Source organism: Camelus ferus, chromosome X (assembly GCF_009834535.1).
Source record: "Camelus ferus isolate YT-003-E chromosome X, BCGSAC_Cfer_1.0, whole genome shotgun sequence".
NCBI lineage: Eukaryota > Metazoa > Chordata > Mammalia > Artiodactyla > Camelidae > Camelus > Camelus ferus.
The window spans coordinates 89,036,700-89,052,544 of NC_045732.1; the positions used below are offsets into that span (position 1 = coordinate 89,036,700).

The 15,845-nt window shown below is 43.5% G+C and overlaps 1 protein-coding gene across 1 annotated transcript; it reads left to right on the forward strand.

Annotated features, from left to right (window-relative positions):
* The first annotated feature begins 1,887 nt into the window (after positions 1-1,887).
* LOC116661889 (basic proline-rich protein-like) lies at positions 1,888-15,095 on the forward strand. The gene is made up of 4 exons (XM_032474717.1): positions 1,888-1,901; positions 13,206-13,535; positions 14,750-14,927; positions 15,036-15,095. Exons 1-4 carry the CDS (start codon positions 1,888-1,890, stop codon positions 15,093-15,095), a joined length of 582 nt encoding a protein of 193 aa, XP_032330608.1.
* The last annotated feature ends 750 nt before the right edge of the window (positions 15,096-15,845 follow it).

Below are 15,845 nucleotides of genomic sequence, written 5' to 3' on the forward strand. Positions count from 1 at the left end.
TTTCGGGTCTCCTGTAACTGCTCTTTCTAAAACTGGCATGTAATATTGACTAATATCAGGCAAATAAGTGCTCTTGTGGCCCTCTTATGAGTGCTTTTGAGAAAGAGCAGCTCGTGGTCATTTCATGAATAAAGCTTTTTTATACTTTTGAATCTTTTTTAAGAGCAAAAATAAAATTCTGATGGCGTAAAAATCTCAGCAGGGTGTTTTTATTTCATAAACCCATACATAGCTTCTACTATGGGCCACACACTATTCTAAGTGCTTTACTAATGTTAGCGCCTGGTCCCTTCTCTCTGGGATGACTTCTGTCTCATTTAAGGTCCCCCAACTGAATCCCTCCCTCTGTATCCCCATGTCCCTTAGATGCTATACAACTCAACTTAGCACTTAGCTATATAGTTTCTTAGCTAGACCTATCACTTTTGTGTATCACTTTTCATCCATGGAAGGCATAGTTTGAATTAGTGATTCATAAACCACCAGCGGTTCTAAGAATCACTCAACTCACATCCCACCAACTAGATGGTAAGCTCCTGAGGCCAGGGGCCGGATCTTATACTTTAGTCATAGGCTGAAAGTACTTCGAAAAGAGTTTTGTTCCCCAACTTATGTGACCAGAAAAATTTCACCTCAATTTGGCTATCCATTAGCTTTCTCAAAAACTTGGAAGGGAAGGTAAGTTTATTTGACAAATATTCACTGGGTGCTACTATGTTCCAGGCATCATTCTAGGCACTGAGGATATGGCAGTGAATAGGAACTGAGGTTGAGAGAAATTAAGGTCACGCAGCTAGTGAACAAATAAATAATTACACAAAGAGAAAATGAGATAGCGACAAATGCCACGAGGAACTTAAAACAAGGTGATGATATGAGAGAAATTTGAGAAGGAGTCAGAGCAGTCAGGAAGGCTTCTGGGAATTCATTTGAACCGAATTTTGAATGTGAAAAAGGAGCCAGCCCTGGGATGATCTGAGAAAGAAAATCCCAGAATAGTAGAAGCATCTCACTCAACCCCCACTACAACCCTGAGAGAAATGCTCTTATTATATCCATTTTACAATAACATACACGAAGAGTTTTAGTGGATGTATGGACATTTAGCCATTGTCTCACTCCATTTGGGCTCCTGTAGCAAAGCTCCATAGACGAGGGTGCTTATAAACAACAGAAAAGAATTTTTTAGTGGAATTTGGAATTACTTAATTTTTTTGGTGGTATTATGCTATGTGTTTAATAGTTTTTTAATTTTAAATTTTTTAAATGAAGTATAGTCAATTTACAGTGTTGTGTTAATTTCTGGTATACAGCATAGTGATTCAGTTGTATGTATTCCTTTTCACATTCTTTTTCATTATAGGTTATTACAAGATGTTGAATAGAGTTCTTTGTGCTGTACAGTAGCAAGTAGATAAACCTTGTTGTTTATCTATTTTATATATAGTAGTTTGTATCTGCCAGTCCTGAATTCCCAATTTACCCCCTCCCCTGCCTTTCCCTCCTGGTAACCATAAGCTTGTTTTCTATGTCTGTGAGTCTGTCTGTTTTGTAAAGGAGTTCATTTCTGACATTTTTAAAGATTTGATATATGAGTGATATCACATGGTATTTTTCTTTCTCTTTCTGGCTTGCTTCACTTAGAATGGAAATCTCCAGGTCCATCCATGTTGCTGAAAATGGCATTCTTCTATTCTTTTTTATGGCTGAGTAGCATTCCATTGTGTGTGTGTGTGTGTGTGTGTGTGTGTATGATATCTTCTTTATCCAGTCATCTGTTGATGGACATTTGGGTTGTTTCCATGTCTTGGCTATTGTAAATAGTAAACAACAGAAATTTATTTCTAATACTTCTGAGGACTAGAAATTTTAGATTAGGGTGCCATTATGGCCAGGTTATGGTGAGTCTGCCCAGATGCACACTGCTATGTCCTGATGTGTCCTCACACAATGGAAAGAAAGCAAGAGAGCTCTCTGGATCTCTTTTATAAGGTCATTAACCCCATTCATGAGAGCTCCACCCTCATGACCTAATCACCTCCCAAGGGCCCCACCTCTTAATACCATCACCCTGCAGGTTAGAACTGTAATATATGAGTTGGTGTGGGAAGCACAAACATCCAGTCTATCACAGTCATGGTAGTTAAAGAGACACAGCTGTTCATTTAAAAATATCCTGCCCCTTCTTGAGGAAAACTAGGTAATAACCCCTGAAAACAGTGTATACATTCAACAAACATTTATTGAGCTCATCTTACATTCCAGGCATTGACAGATGCTGAGCATGCCGATGGTGAACAAGGAAGACTAACATGGTCTCATCAGGAAGAGACAAATAAAGAAGCCTAGGGAGCTGGAGACTATTCTAGCCCAGATAATGGGCGTGTTCAAAGACATGAGGATCTGGGCTGCTGCCATCAGAGAAACCACAAGTAGTTTAGTCCAATACAGTTGGGGTGGGGAGCAGCTGATGATGGTTAGAGATGGAGCTGGAGAAGTAGCACTGAACAAGACTATGTGCAAGAGAATGGCACTTCCCTTCCCCATCCTCCCTTCAGAAGCTTATGGACTATTAGACACTCAAATAACTTAGCTAACAATCAATATTAGACATATCAGACTTGGACTACCATGGGAAAGTTGTGCACTTCACAACTGTAAGGGGCAATATTCACGGAGACACCCCCTGGGGTCGTGCAATGTATCAGCCTTGGAGGAGATTCAAGACCTACATGGTAATAAGAGTTGTTACCATGTGCTGGACATATTCTGTACATGATCTTATTTAATCCTCACAATAGCTCTGCAAGATAAAAAAATTTTTTTTGTTTATTAGGTAAGGAATCTGAGGCTCAGAGAAACTGAGGTCATATGGTTAATACATAACATCACTGGGATTCAAACCCAGATTGCACTAGGTCCAAAGTCCACTTCCCTCTCTATACTAAAAACTCTCTTCCAGAGAAGAGAAGCTACCAGTTGGGATGGAAGAGCTAGGAAGATTTCCTGGTAGAGGTGGGTAATGACCTCACTCTTAGAAGATGAGGAGGAGCTGGCTAAGCAGAGAAGAGGGAAATGAGCATTCTTTGTGAGCATAAGCACTGGGGCAGGGCGGTGAAGAGCACTGTTCATGGGAGGACCCTTAGTGCAGTGGTGCTCTAACCTAGGGGAGAGGAGATGAGAGAAGCAGATGGGGGGAGAAGTAGAAGTGTCGGAAGAGGTGAAAATGAGAACTATTTCAAGTGAAGAAGAACAAGACTTCATTCATTTTTATCTATAAAACAATTGCATGTCTATATAAGCCCCATTCCTGATCAAGGCATACACTGAGTTGCGCAGGCAAGTTTGGGGTGGAAAAAACTCCAGGCCCTGGAGCAGAGAGGACAGATAAGGGTGGAGCTAAGTCCTGATCTGTCTGACTGGATATAGATGGAAAAGAAGAGATTGAATCAAAGAAGATGTCGCCATTTAGAGCACTAGAAGCTCAGAAGACATGGTAAGTTATGTATTTAAGGAAGGAAATTGGAATGAGGGTAGAGGATAGGGCTGAAGATGAGCCCAGGTTGGACATGTTGAGTTTGAGATGATGGTGACATCCAAGTGTATGTGTCCAGGAATTAGCTCAAGAAATAGAGATTCCTTGAGCTGGAGCTCAAGTAAGGGGTGTAAGAGGTAATTATTGGGAGATAAAGTCTTGGGGAAATGACACAAATACAGGCAATTAGGATCAGAGAACCAGAATTCCCTAAGACTCACTCTTCAAGGCCCAGTTAGGAAACAAAGAAGACAAAGGAGACAGAAGAGAAGTGATCAAGGTGTGGAAGGAAAAGCGTGACTCATGGGATTCTAGGGAGGAGAGCTGGGAGGGCTGCGTTTTCCAGGGCCTCAGATGAGTCAGGATGCAGTAAGACTAAGCATCATAGAATTGGGAGCCTTTGAACCAGATCTTAAATGAGAGAAAGAATTTCATCAGGTGAAGATGGAGGGCAAGGGCATTTTAGGCAAAGGAAACAGCAAGAACAAAGATGCAAAGCAATACTGTGGTCGAGAATCATATTTTGCCTGGGTGAACGTCTCAGTGTGATTAGGCATAATTTTCCAAAACTTGGGAGTAATTGGCACTTGTTAACTTGGACGTGCCAGTATTTAGCAAAAGTGTACTTCAACCATTTCCGTTCAGCATTTGAGCTTCTCCACTTGAGGGTGTGCTTCTTGAGCATGGGAGACCCTCTCCTATGTGTTTGTGTGCTTCTTTGTTCTGCCTTTCTCTTCTATAGGACTTGAAGGTACTCAGTGGGACTCATGCCCCCACTGACTGACTGACTGGTACTGACAGACGGCCTGCGAGTTCATAAGCATAGGAACCATTTGAAAGATGGGAAAATAAAAATGCTTTAAGAGAAAACTGCATTTTGAGTTGGCTAATTTATTTACCTTTTGAAATGTCATTCTGAAAGAGTATTTTCTTCCTTTATTGTGGTAATGCTCATTCCAGTTTTAAAGTGACATGATTTACAAAGATCAACCACATCGTGTTAATCATATTTGTGATAATAATAAGAAATGCTTTGCTGCCCTCAAAAGAAATGGGCATTTTCACCTTTCTTTCCATCTCTGGGAAAGCCAAAAATGTCTGAATCCATTTGTTATGATAATTGCTTGTCAAATATTTAAAAATTAGAGCCATAATGAGATTTTTCACTGATAAAAGAGGTTCAAAGTAACATTTAAGTTTTTATTCCTATACCCTGAAAATAGCAAACCAGATGTTTTAAAAACTAAACACAGTGTTTCTCTTGCTCTTGCTCACTCTCTCCCTCTCTCTTTTCTCTCTCTCTCTCTCTCTCTCTCTCACACACACACAGGCACACACACTCTGCTTATAAGAAATACATTATCAAGGAAGAAGTGTTTGTTATAAAGGGAAGGCTAACTTTCACAGTAACATCCTTTAATTCTTTTTTTCTCTTTTCTTTTAATCTAGTGTCAATCCTTATGATTGATCTCTATCATATCCTGTTTAATTTGTAATTATAGCTGTTTATTCTCAAAAAAGAGGGAAAGAGAGGAAAGGGAGAAGGAGAGGGAGAGAGAGTCTTTCAGTCTTGGGGTTTTCTACAACTTCTTCAGAAGAAAAGAAATGATTTGGTGAGATTTCAGCTTACAAACTTACGCTGGTTAGACAGTTACAAGCCCTTCTGTATTGGTTACCTATTGCTGAACAACAAATTGCCCTCAAACAACAATCATTTATTCCCTCACAGTTTCTGCAGGTCGGGAACCTGGGCACCATGTAGCTGGGTGCCCCTGGCTCGGGGTCTCTGAGGAGATGCGGTTGTCAAGTTGCCAGTGCGCCTGCTGGCATCTCAAGGCTCAAGGCGCTGTTGGCAGGAGGCTTCAGCTCCTTTCTGTGGGCCTTCAGTCTGAGTGTCCTCATGGCGTGGAAGATGGAGACAACAATGATGATAGAAAGAGGGGAGGGGAGAAGAGAAGGAGGGAAGGGAGAGAGTCCAAGTTAGACGCCACAGGCTTTTGGGAACCCAGTCTCAGAAGTGACATCTCATCATTCTGCCATGTTCTACTTGTTAGAGAAGCGAGACCCTAGGTCCAGCCCACACACAAGGGGAGGGGATTACCCAGGGTGGGAGCACCAAGAGGCGGGATCACTGGGGACTGTCATAGTAAAGACTTTCAATCTGATCATACTGGTCAACTCCACAAACACAACATTCTTAAATGTATCTGAGTTAAGTACAGTCAATGGCAGGACACAGACTGGATGGGAAAGAACATGATATGTCACTGCCGTACCCTTGCCTCAGTCCGTTCTATTTTCCTTCTCTGGGGAAAAGAAGTCCTACCAGCTGGAAATTACAGGACTGGCTGACTGACTGGTGAAAAGTATTCCAGAGGAAGCTTCCATTTATTTTTCTAAGAAGACATTGATAAAGACATTTAAAGCCAAAGAGAGCAAGTGTAAAAGGTAAATCAAATAATATAAATGATAATACTGGGTAGAGGTGTTAATGTTGTTTCTAATGTTACCTGTATTAGTGATAATATAAACTCAACAATCCTCTAATGTACTGTAATTTAGATTCGGCCAACAATCTCCTAATGTACCTCAGAGTGGGGGTGAGGAGGTAGGGGAATCTGTGTCTATCTGTGTGCATGTATGTATATTCTTGTATGTATAAATATGTGGCATTATTATCCAGCTTCAAAAGCAAGAGGCAGGGGCCTTACTATATATAAAGTAGATAAACAACTAGTTTCTACTGTACAGCACAGGGAACTATATTCAATATCTTGTAGTAACCTGTAATGAAAAAGAATATGAAAATGAATATATGTGTGTATATGTACAACTGAAGCAGTGTGCTGTACACCAGAAGTTGACACAACATTGTAAACTGACTAGACTTCAATTAAAAAATAAAATAAATTTTTAAAAAAGAGGCTGGGGGTTTTGAGCATTGATTTATATGTATATTAATACTAACAGAATGCTTCCCATCACTTTCTTTTTTAAAAATTAATTAATTAATTATTTTGAAGTACAGTCAGTTACAATGTGTTGATTTCTGGTGTACAGCACAGTGTCCCGGTCATGCATATACGTACATATATTCGTTGTCATATTCTTTTTCATTAAAGGTTACTACAAGATGTTGAACGTAGCTTCCTGTGCCACACAGAAGAAAGTTTTTTAAATCTATTTTTATATATAGTGGCTAACATTTGTAAATCTCAAACTGCCAAATTTATCCCTTCCCACCCCCTTTCCCCAGTAACCATAAGATTGTTTACTATGTCTAGGAGTCTGTTTCTGTTTTGTAGATGAGTTCATAGTGTCATTTTTCTCTTTCTTTTTTTTTTTTTTTACATTCCACATGTGAGTGATATCATATGGTATTTTTCTTTCTCTTTCTGGCCTCATCACTTTATACTTCCGTTTTTTTGCTTTGTTTATACCCAATCCACAACCATCTGGCTTGGCCATTGGTGACATTCCTGTAACTTATCTGAAGGGTAACGCGTGAAGTCAAAGTAGCTCACAGAATTATTCAACAGCAGGAGCTGAGGCGGGTAGCAGGGTCTGAGTAGATGGGGGACTGCAGTACGGTTCATAAACAGGTTTTGTGGGGAGGATATAACTCAGTGGTAGAGCGCATGCTTAGCATACACGAGGTCCTGGGTTCAATCCCCAGTATCTCTAATTAATTAATTAATTAATTAATTAATTAATTAATTAATCAACCTAATTACCTCCCCAAATTTTTTTAAATAAAGTAAAAAAAAATTTAAAGAAACAGACATATCCAAAAATTAATTAATTAATTCATTCATTCATTTTAAAAACACAGGCTTCCTGAAGTGAAATGACAGGCTGCCCTTCCCTGCCTGGCTCTGTCAGAGTTCATTTGTAGATGTTCTGTGACAGGCGAGGGGAAATTGCTCTGAGTCAGAGAATTAAATGCTGATACCAGTTTTCAAATGTAAAGGAACATTAAAAAAAAAAAATCCCTGCCAGCTGTCTAGAACTGTGCTGTTCCCATTTGAAGGCACTTATAGTCTACAGTTACCAGGAGGAATATTTAAATGGCTCAAGTTATTTTCAATGTTATTTTAACTTTGTCACACACACCTTATTATATAAACACCATGCTAATGTAAATTATTCACCTTTTAAAGTTACTTCAAAATTTTTGACTTTTAGCCAAATACCTATTTCTTTCTATCAAGAATTCTTTTGAGTTGTAAGTCTACAACTTAAATACGCACACATCTTTAAAAGTTTATTTTCCAAGTAATACCCATAGAATATGTAGTCTGTTTCCTAAGCTGCGTTTACATGACAACATAGTAAAAGAAAGCCAGTGGGAGGAGAGGAGAGAGAGGTCCTAAAGCCGTAGTGAGACTGGTTTCTTTGGGGTTAGAGAAATCCCAGCCCTCCCCACTACCAAGGGTGGGTCAAGTTGGGAACAAATTGACCCAAAAGTAAGACTCAGTGTCATTCCAACACCAACTCCCTGTAATAATTTACAGCCTGCAATCAAAATAAAATAATCTGTTCAAAAATCTGGCTTTTTTTATGATTCAAACTACAAATTAATTCTTCTCTTCATTTCATATTTCATCTGCTTAATTTTTGTTCCACTAAGGTTTAGAGAAATCACACTCTTCTGATTATATTCAGATGCACCTAAGCTCTAAATATGTTGGGATATTTGGGTTACAGCAATTACAGCGAATATTTAAGTTGCCCAAGTTGCTTTCAATGTTGTTTTAACTTCTTGAAAATATTTCATGACAATTTTTTAAGCTGCCCATGAAAAATAACATTCTCCAGTTTGAAGCTCTGCCATCACCCCAAAACGGTTAGCCTCAGTCCAGAAGGTGTGTATTTCCATTCCTCTGTTCCATCAAATCAGCACATGATGTTAAATTTCTGGATTCTTTTGATGAATTTTTTTGCTGGGTATTTTAAAACATATTTTTATGAGTAACGTAACAAGAAACTGATTCACTTCAAAGGCCAGTCAAGTCCTAGTCAGGGGTGGGGGATATTTTGGTGGGGGCTTGTGCAGGTGTGGGAGAGAGAGAATAGCCACTGGAAAAAAAAAAGTCTAGCACATCGCCTGATACACAGTAGGCGTACGTAAAGCAGTATTTTTCCATCTTTTCAAAGAAAATGAGAAAACTCGCTCTTGTGCATGGAGAATAGGATATTCCAACGGTTCAGATCGCCATAGGTTTATCATAGTTGGTATTTGTAGTTACCATGTAAGCCAAGTGAATCTGTTGTAGACACTGTTTTCATTACATCACGCCCCACCACCTCGTAACTAAAGTCAAGACTCCTCTGCCTACTTCCATACCCCCCATATTCTATTTGTGCTAGAGTGGATGGACCTTATTTGTCCAGCTCAGTCTCCAACTAATTCCCCAATAGATAGCCTCTATCTGGCTGAGTTTGTCTCCTTGTAACTCTTCCTTCTCTCTGGGTCTCAGAACATACTGCTTCCCCTGTTTCATCCAAATTCCACCTTCCCTTCAAGGAAGAGCTTGAAACTTAAAACTATAAGACGAAGGTGATAGTTTTTCATAAGAGGGTTTATAGTCCTGAGTAGCTAATTTTGAAGTAAATTAATTCCATGTTATTAAAGGGGATGTTTCAAACATCAGTCCGAGACTGACTTGTTAAGCCAGTTAGCTTTGGGTTAGACAACCCTTGGCACCAAGGGCACCTAAGCCAACTGTTGAGGATATTGGCCATGATCTTCACCAGTGACACAACTTGACTTCCTCCTGCCTCTTTCTCTTCTCAGGTATGCATTTATTTGACAAATATATATTGGACACCGGCTGATGCAAGTAATTGTGCAAAGGGCTGAGAAGACATCCATAAACAGGCATGTCCCTCCCCTCTAGGAGCTTACTGTCTGCTGGGAGGAGACAGGAATAACTAGCCTTATTAATGTGCGGGGATGGGACCAACCAGATGCGGTTAATTTCAACTCTGAGGTCATCAGAGAAGGCTTCAAGGAGGAGATGGGCTGGGGCTTGAGGGATGAGGAAATGAGAAGAACAAACATCTCCTGCATGGAAACATGAAGGCGGTGTGGCTGGAGGGTGGGGGTACAATCAGAGGGGCAGGTTGGAGAGGGCCTTAAAGGCCACCTTCAAGTGTTATACTTTTCCTTGTGTGATGATATACTTTTCGTTGTATGATCTTTGTGCCAGGGATTAATATGATCAGAACTGTGTTTTCAGAGCAGAGCGTAGGGGATCACTGGGAGAGGAGCCAAACAGTTGGGAGAGTAGAGAGGAGCCTGAGAGGTTGCCTTGATGACATAATGGTGGCAAATTGAGGGTTTGAATTAGAAGACAGAGAGTAGAAGTGGGGGGAGGATTTGGTTTTCTTTTTCTTCTTTCACCTTCTTTCTTTCTATCTTTGGTCCTTGCCCGCCCTCACTCTCCGCCTCCTTCTTGTTTCTTTGCCTGTGGCCTAGGCGTTCCCTGGGGACTCCTAGTGAAGGAAGCTGCTGGGCCCTGGGTTTAGAGCAAATGCTATGATGGAAAACTGGGTCCAGATCTCCAGCTCCATTTCCTGCCAGTGGATAGGGCTCACCATGGTCATTAGCTGACTTTAAGCTAATGACCACCTGATTTTAAGCCCAAGAATTATTTTAAGAGAGAGGAGGTAAAAGAAATGACGTTTCCCACCAATCCTAGAAACTCTACCTATTAAGTCTTATTTTTTAAAATACAAACAGTTATGTTATGGGGACAAGGAGAGCTGTGATGAGATCTGGACAGGTAGGTGTTAACAGCTTTAATGTAAACGCTTCTATTATACACATTGACTTTCCCTCCTTTCCTACTTCAACAAAGTACTTCATGGTTTGGAAAATACATCTGGGTTTTCAGTACAGATAGCACCCTTAGCACCCTTCAATTTCCTCTTCCCTCCTCCTCCCTCTGCCCAGCAAGATATTATTTGCCCCCAGGAGGGATTTCCCTTTACTTAGCAAGATCCTTAAAGTGATGTCATTCAGACTCGGCCCAGCTCTGTGCTTCTTACAGGACCTCCTTGGTGCTGGTCACTTACGGGGCTTTTTTTTTTTTTTTTTTTAATTTATATAAATGGAGCAACTAACTGTCCAAACGCACTTCAGCCTCCCTGAATACAATTATACTTGACATGTTGACATTGATCTATAGTGGAGTTTTTGGATTTTATTTCTTCTTTTTTATAATTAGATAAGGCTCAAGGAAAGCGTTAGAAGTGTAAGGTTAGAAATTGATGATCGTAATGTTTATGGTGAAAGCAAGTGACCAAATCTAGCCTAGGACTGCACTTGAACTCCTATTCTCATACCCAGGAGATGGGCTTTCCATCTCCATGCCCTGGTCTTTACACTTTACTCTGTCAGTTCCCCCTGCTGCAAAGGAGAGCGAATTCATGGTCACTAATAGGATGGTGACACCGTAGGGCCAGCACAGTGTACAGACTGAAGCCACCCTGCGCCCCTTCATTGTGGCCTTCCTTTGTGCAAAGGTCTGATCATTTCTGTCATCTGAGACAGTCTTTGATTTCATGGGCAAAAATCCAGGAATAATTAAGACGATAATAGTGCACACCCAACAAGAAAAACATGCGGTGTTTAAAGAAGAAATCCCAGCAGCACTGAAGGCAGTGATTCTGCGTCTTTGAAAAGAGACTTTGAAATCAAAAGCAACATCCATCAAGGACTTACTAAACTCCTCTTTGGCAGAAAGGAAAAATTTACCAATTCATTCTGCTTTTTCCTGGTGAGATCATGGGGGTGGGAGAAGTGAAAATTTGAAATTTTTCTCCAAAGTTGTAAGTTTTGCAAAGAACTATTTTTTTATCATAACTGATTTCATAAAGTAAAACAAAAATTACCAAAGGGCACTATCTTTTTTGCTGAGTCTGACAGTAGGGCAAGCATTATTCTGTTATTACTGCTCACTACTAGCCTTTGCTTGAACCCTAAAAAAAAAAAAAAAAAAAGCTTTTACAAATAACACAGTAGAAGCTTCATAACACAATTCCAGTTGTTTTCTTTCTGTTAAATCTGTAACTCTATCCTGATTTTATCTCTCTGAAGACTTCTGCATATTTACAACATAAGGAAAGTCTTGTTTCCCTAACTCAAGGCCTTCGTGAAAAACAATCATAAAAGACACTTTTAGTTTAAATGAAAATGCTAAGTTCTAGAAATTTTGTTTACAGCTTAAAAAAAGAATCTTCAATTCAAGTCCTTTCCCTAGGATCTATTTCCAAAGATTTATTCGCAATTACTTTGCAGAAAACACTTCCCAAAAATTATTCCAAATACCTTGTTATGGGTAACTTCCTTGCTGAATATCTCCAGTCTAGGGCTAATTTATTTTTCTCAGCTGCGCCTTCAGAGCCTTCAAAGCTTTTGCTAAACTCTCCTCCCACGGCTGATGATAATTATTTCTTAGCAAGGTAATTTCTGAATGTTTCACGGAAGAAAATAAGATGTGCTATTTTCCTGAAAATACCTGCTTTGAAACAGAATTTCAGAAATGACAAAAAACAGGGAATGGTGTCCACTTCCTTTTGGGGAGCAGTTCCCTCCCTGACACCCGGACTGCTGGGCTGTGGCCGTCCTAAAGTCAGGATGAGTTTCTAAGCACTTCTCACAGCAATTTCTGTTTTGTCAGGTCGGGAAGGGCCTACTAAAATGAGAAACCATTTGCAGAATCAGAGTTTGGTTCAGAGGTCTTAAGAAAACCTAAGAAAATCCTTGAGACATCATTTTTGAAAAACATTTGAAAATTGTTCACTTGAGTAAATAGTTAGCCTGCCCTCCCTCACTTTCTGCGGCCTGTAGCCATATTACTCACCCTCAAAGCATTTATCAATATTCAACTGGCTCTCTAATTTGCTGATGTAGCAAAAAGAGTTTAATAAAGCTTTTGCATTTTTTTTTCTTTAGAGGACATGCCACAAACTCGACTTTTATCTTATAGTGCTGGAATCTTCTGCCCTTCTACTAATCCAGGGAGGGAAATGCATGCTTGTGTACAACTAGATCAACCCAAGCAAATTTACCCACGAAGCCGAGCCTTAAAAGCCCAGAAAAGTCTTTCACCCCAAGGACACTGGAGATTTATAAATGATCTATCTGGGGATTTAGAAGCTTGTTCAGTCACGTCTGACAGCCCAACAAACTTTCCGCCCTGTCCACGAAGCGTTTTGAAGATTTTTCAGAGGGAAATGGTCGTTTAGAAATAAGTTTTCAGCGCCCACCGAAGCCGTACAAGTCCCTGCAGTTTTCAAACCTTTCCTGAAAATCAAATCTTGCTCTGTAAAATCTTGGTTAATTTTTAAAAACAGTTTTGCAGACCCTGGAAGACTCGACTCTACCCCCCACCACCTCCAAAAAAAAAAAAAAAAAAAAGAACAGCCGCAGACGCCAGCGACAGGCCGCGCAGCCCTTGCAATGCCTTGGGTCTGCGAGATCGCCCTTGCAAAGAAATTAAGGGTTTACATCAGCTCTACAGAAACTGCACAGTAAAATGCATGCGAGAGTTAAGCAGCTCCAGAAACTCGAGCTCGGCGGAATCCGTGGTTTTATTTTTGTATACTGATTTCGTGTCGGGGGGTGGCTATTTTCTTTAGGCACCTGATTTTTTTTTTCCAGTGCCAAGCGCGATTCCCCACCACCCCGCCACGCGCAGGGCGCAGGCCGCGACAGCCCGGGCCTCCCTCGGGGCGTGCGGGGGACCCGGGCCGCGGAGGCGGCGGCAGGCGCGCAGCTTGGCTCCCCGCCGCCCATCGGTTTTCTCGCTAGTCCGCGGCAGGGGCAGCCGGGCCGCGCAGAGCAGACCGAGTCTGAGTCGGACCCGGTTGGCTGCGAGCCGCCCGGGGAGCCCCCTGCCCCGGCCGGCGCGCCCAGCAGCTCCTCCGCCGCGCTGTGCGCCTGGCTGCCCACCTGCCCCGAGCCCCTACCCCCACCCCCCGCCTGCGTCCCGTGCCCGGGGCGGTGGCCGCTGCCGGCCAGCGCTACCCATTGCCCTTCCCGTCCAGAACCCCCTCGGTTTGAGCCCTGCGTGCTCGCAGATTTGTCCCACGCGGGACAGGATAGGGAGAGAGAAAGAAGCCGCATTTTCTTAGCGTTCAAGCGCTGCTTTATGAGGCGATTCTCACAAAAATTTCATTATGACATTTTGCAAATAGGCAGGAAAGTCGAAAGAACGGCACGACGAACGTCCGTTTACCCCCCACCTGGATGTAACAACTTAACACACTGCAACACTTGCTTCCTCTCTCTGTCACGATGTGTGTGAGTGTGTTAGCTGCATCATTTGAAAACTGCAGACACGGGGACATTTCATCTCTCCACTTCAGCCTGCATCTTCTAAGTATAAGGGCATCCTCCTACTTACCTTTAATACCATTCTCACACCTTAGACAATTAACTCTCCTTCCCTAGCAGCCTCTAGCATCCACAATAAGGCTCGTTTCCCTCCTGTTTTCCTAGCCAGTCTTAAAATCAGTTCCCTTTCTTGGACCGGGACGTGCGGAGTTGTTCCCTCCCTCCGAGCTCTGTCCCCCTGAGCGGACGGCTGGCACATACAGGGCCCGCCCCGGGGCCTCTCTTCCCGAGGGCCTGCCAGGTTGGCGAGCGCAGGGGAGTCCCAGCAAGGCTGGCCTCAAACGCATGGGGAGAGTGTTAACACCCACGCGGTCCGAGGCCCCCCCGTTTCCTCTCCCAACCAAGTCAGGCACCCCCAGCAAGCACAGCGCGAGGGGCAATGCTCAGCCACCTGGCTCCCTCCCAGCGGCTCTGAGGACACTGCCAAGGGACCCATGGGCGCGGAGTGGCGTCCGTCCTAGGGGTCTGGGTGCGCGCTGCGCTCCCCTGTGCCTGTGGCTTTGCCATTTCCCATTCTTTTTCCTCCCTGAAACCCCGCTCTTGGGCTCTGTACCGGCTCTACCGGGTGCCCTATGCCCTTCTCGGCCCTTCTCGGCCGCGGGCCAAGGTTGTGGCGTCCAGCGCCTGCACTCTCCCCCCTCCCCACCGCTCCCCTCCTCCCCTCCCCCCTTCCGCCCCCGGGCCGGGAGCGGCGCGGGGAAGGGGGGGCGTGGGCACTGCGTGGCCACGCCCCCGGAGCCGGCTTTTTCTAGAGCGGCTGCTGGAGGCTCTCCGCCGGCCGCCCCGCTTGCCTCCCTTGGTGCTCGCAGCTTCGGCCCCGTGCTCCGCTCCGCCTCCGCCACGCCGCTCTCCGGGCTTCGGCTGCAGCCAGCGCGGAAGCGCGCCCTCCGCGCCGCCACCCCGGCCCCCGGCCCCCGGCTCCCCGGCTCTCCGTCCCGGTGGCTCCGTGCCCGGCCCCTCGCGCCCCGCGACCTCGCCGTCCCCCAAGTCCCGGCCCTGCTCCCCGCCCGGGCCCCGCTCTCTCGCTGTCCGTCTGTCGTCCTCCCCACCTCCGCTTCCCCTCTTTCCTCTTTTGCTTGCTTGCTTGTTCGCTAGCTCTCAGACGCCGCAGAGCAGCTTCGCAGGAAAATCCCAGAAACCTTTGCAAATAGCTGACAATGAAATTTAAGAAGTTCTTCGATTTCGGCGCCATTTTCGAGTGGATCAAGAGGTGACATGCGATTTTTTTAAAAAGGGACTTGTTGGCTGGCATTTCTCCCCCATAGTAGCGTTGGTTACGGCAGAGTGAAAAAAAAAATCTGGTGACAATGCTGAAAAAGTTCTGTGTTGGTTTGGGGTTGTAAAGCACGTTTGGGGGCCGGGGTGCGGGCGAAACAGACCTTGAAAGTGCTTTAGCACATGAGTGTGGCCGGGAGAATTCTTAGGAAACGGGCTGGAAAAGAGTTAACATGGAGGGGCAGGGAGAGAAAATTGAGTAAGGGGCAGTGACCGCCTGTCAGCCTTGCCAGGGTCGCGATCAACCGGTTTTGACAGACTGTAAATGGACTTTTCGTGGCTCTTATTTGCAAGCAGTAAAGTATGTCTTGGAAATAAATGTGTGATTAATTTTGCACTGTCTTTTCCCAATTAAAACTTTCAAGGTTGCTTAGTTTTCCCCGTAGGAAACTTGACATTGGGAAAGTTTGGCAACGAATGCGCTGAGGGAAGGTACATTGTGTTTGGTGGGGGGGGGGGGGAGGCATCTGCAAAATTAAGACAAAACGCTGTAAAATATGAACAGAGGAAGAGGCGGATTCTTTGGCTCTTAAATGATTTGGCCAAACACAGTTCAGTTCAGAAGGGAGGGGTGGGGCTATGGGCAACTCGAAAGTATCGATTCTTTGTCTATTGTATCTGCGACTGACC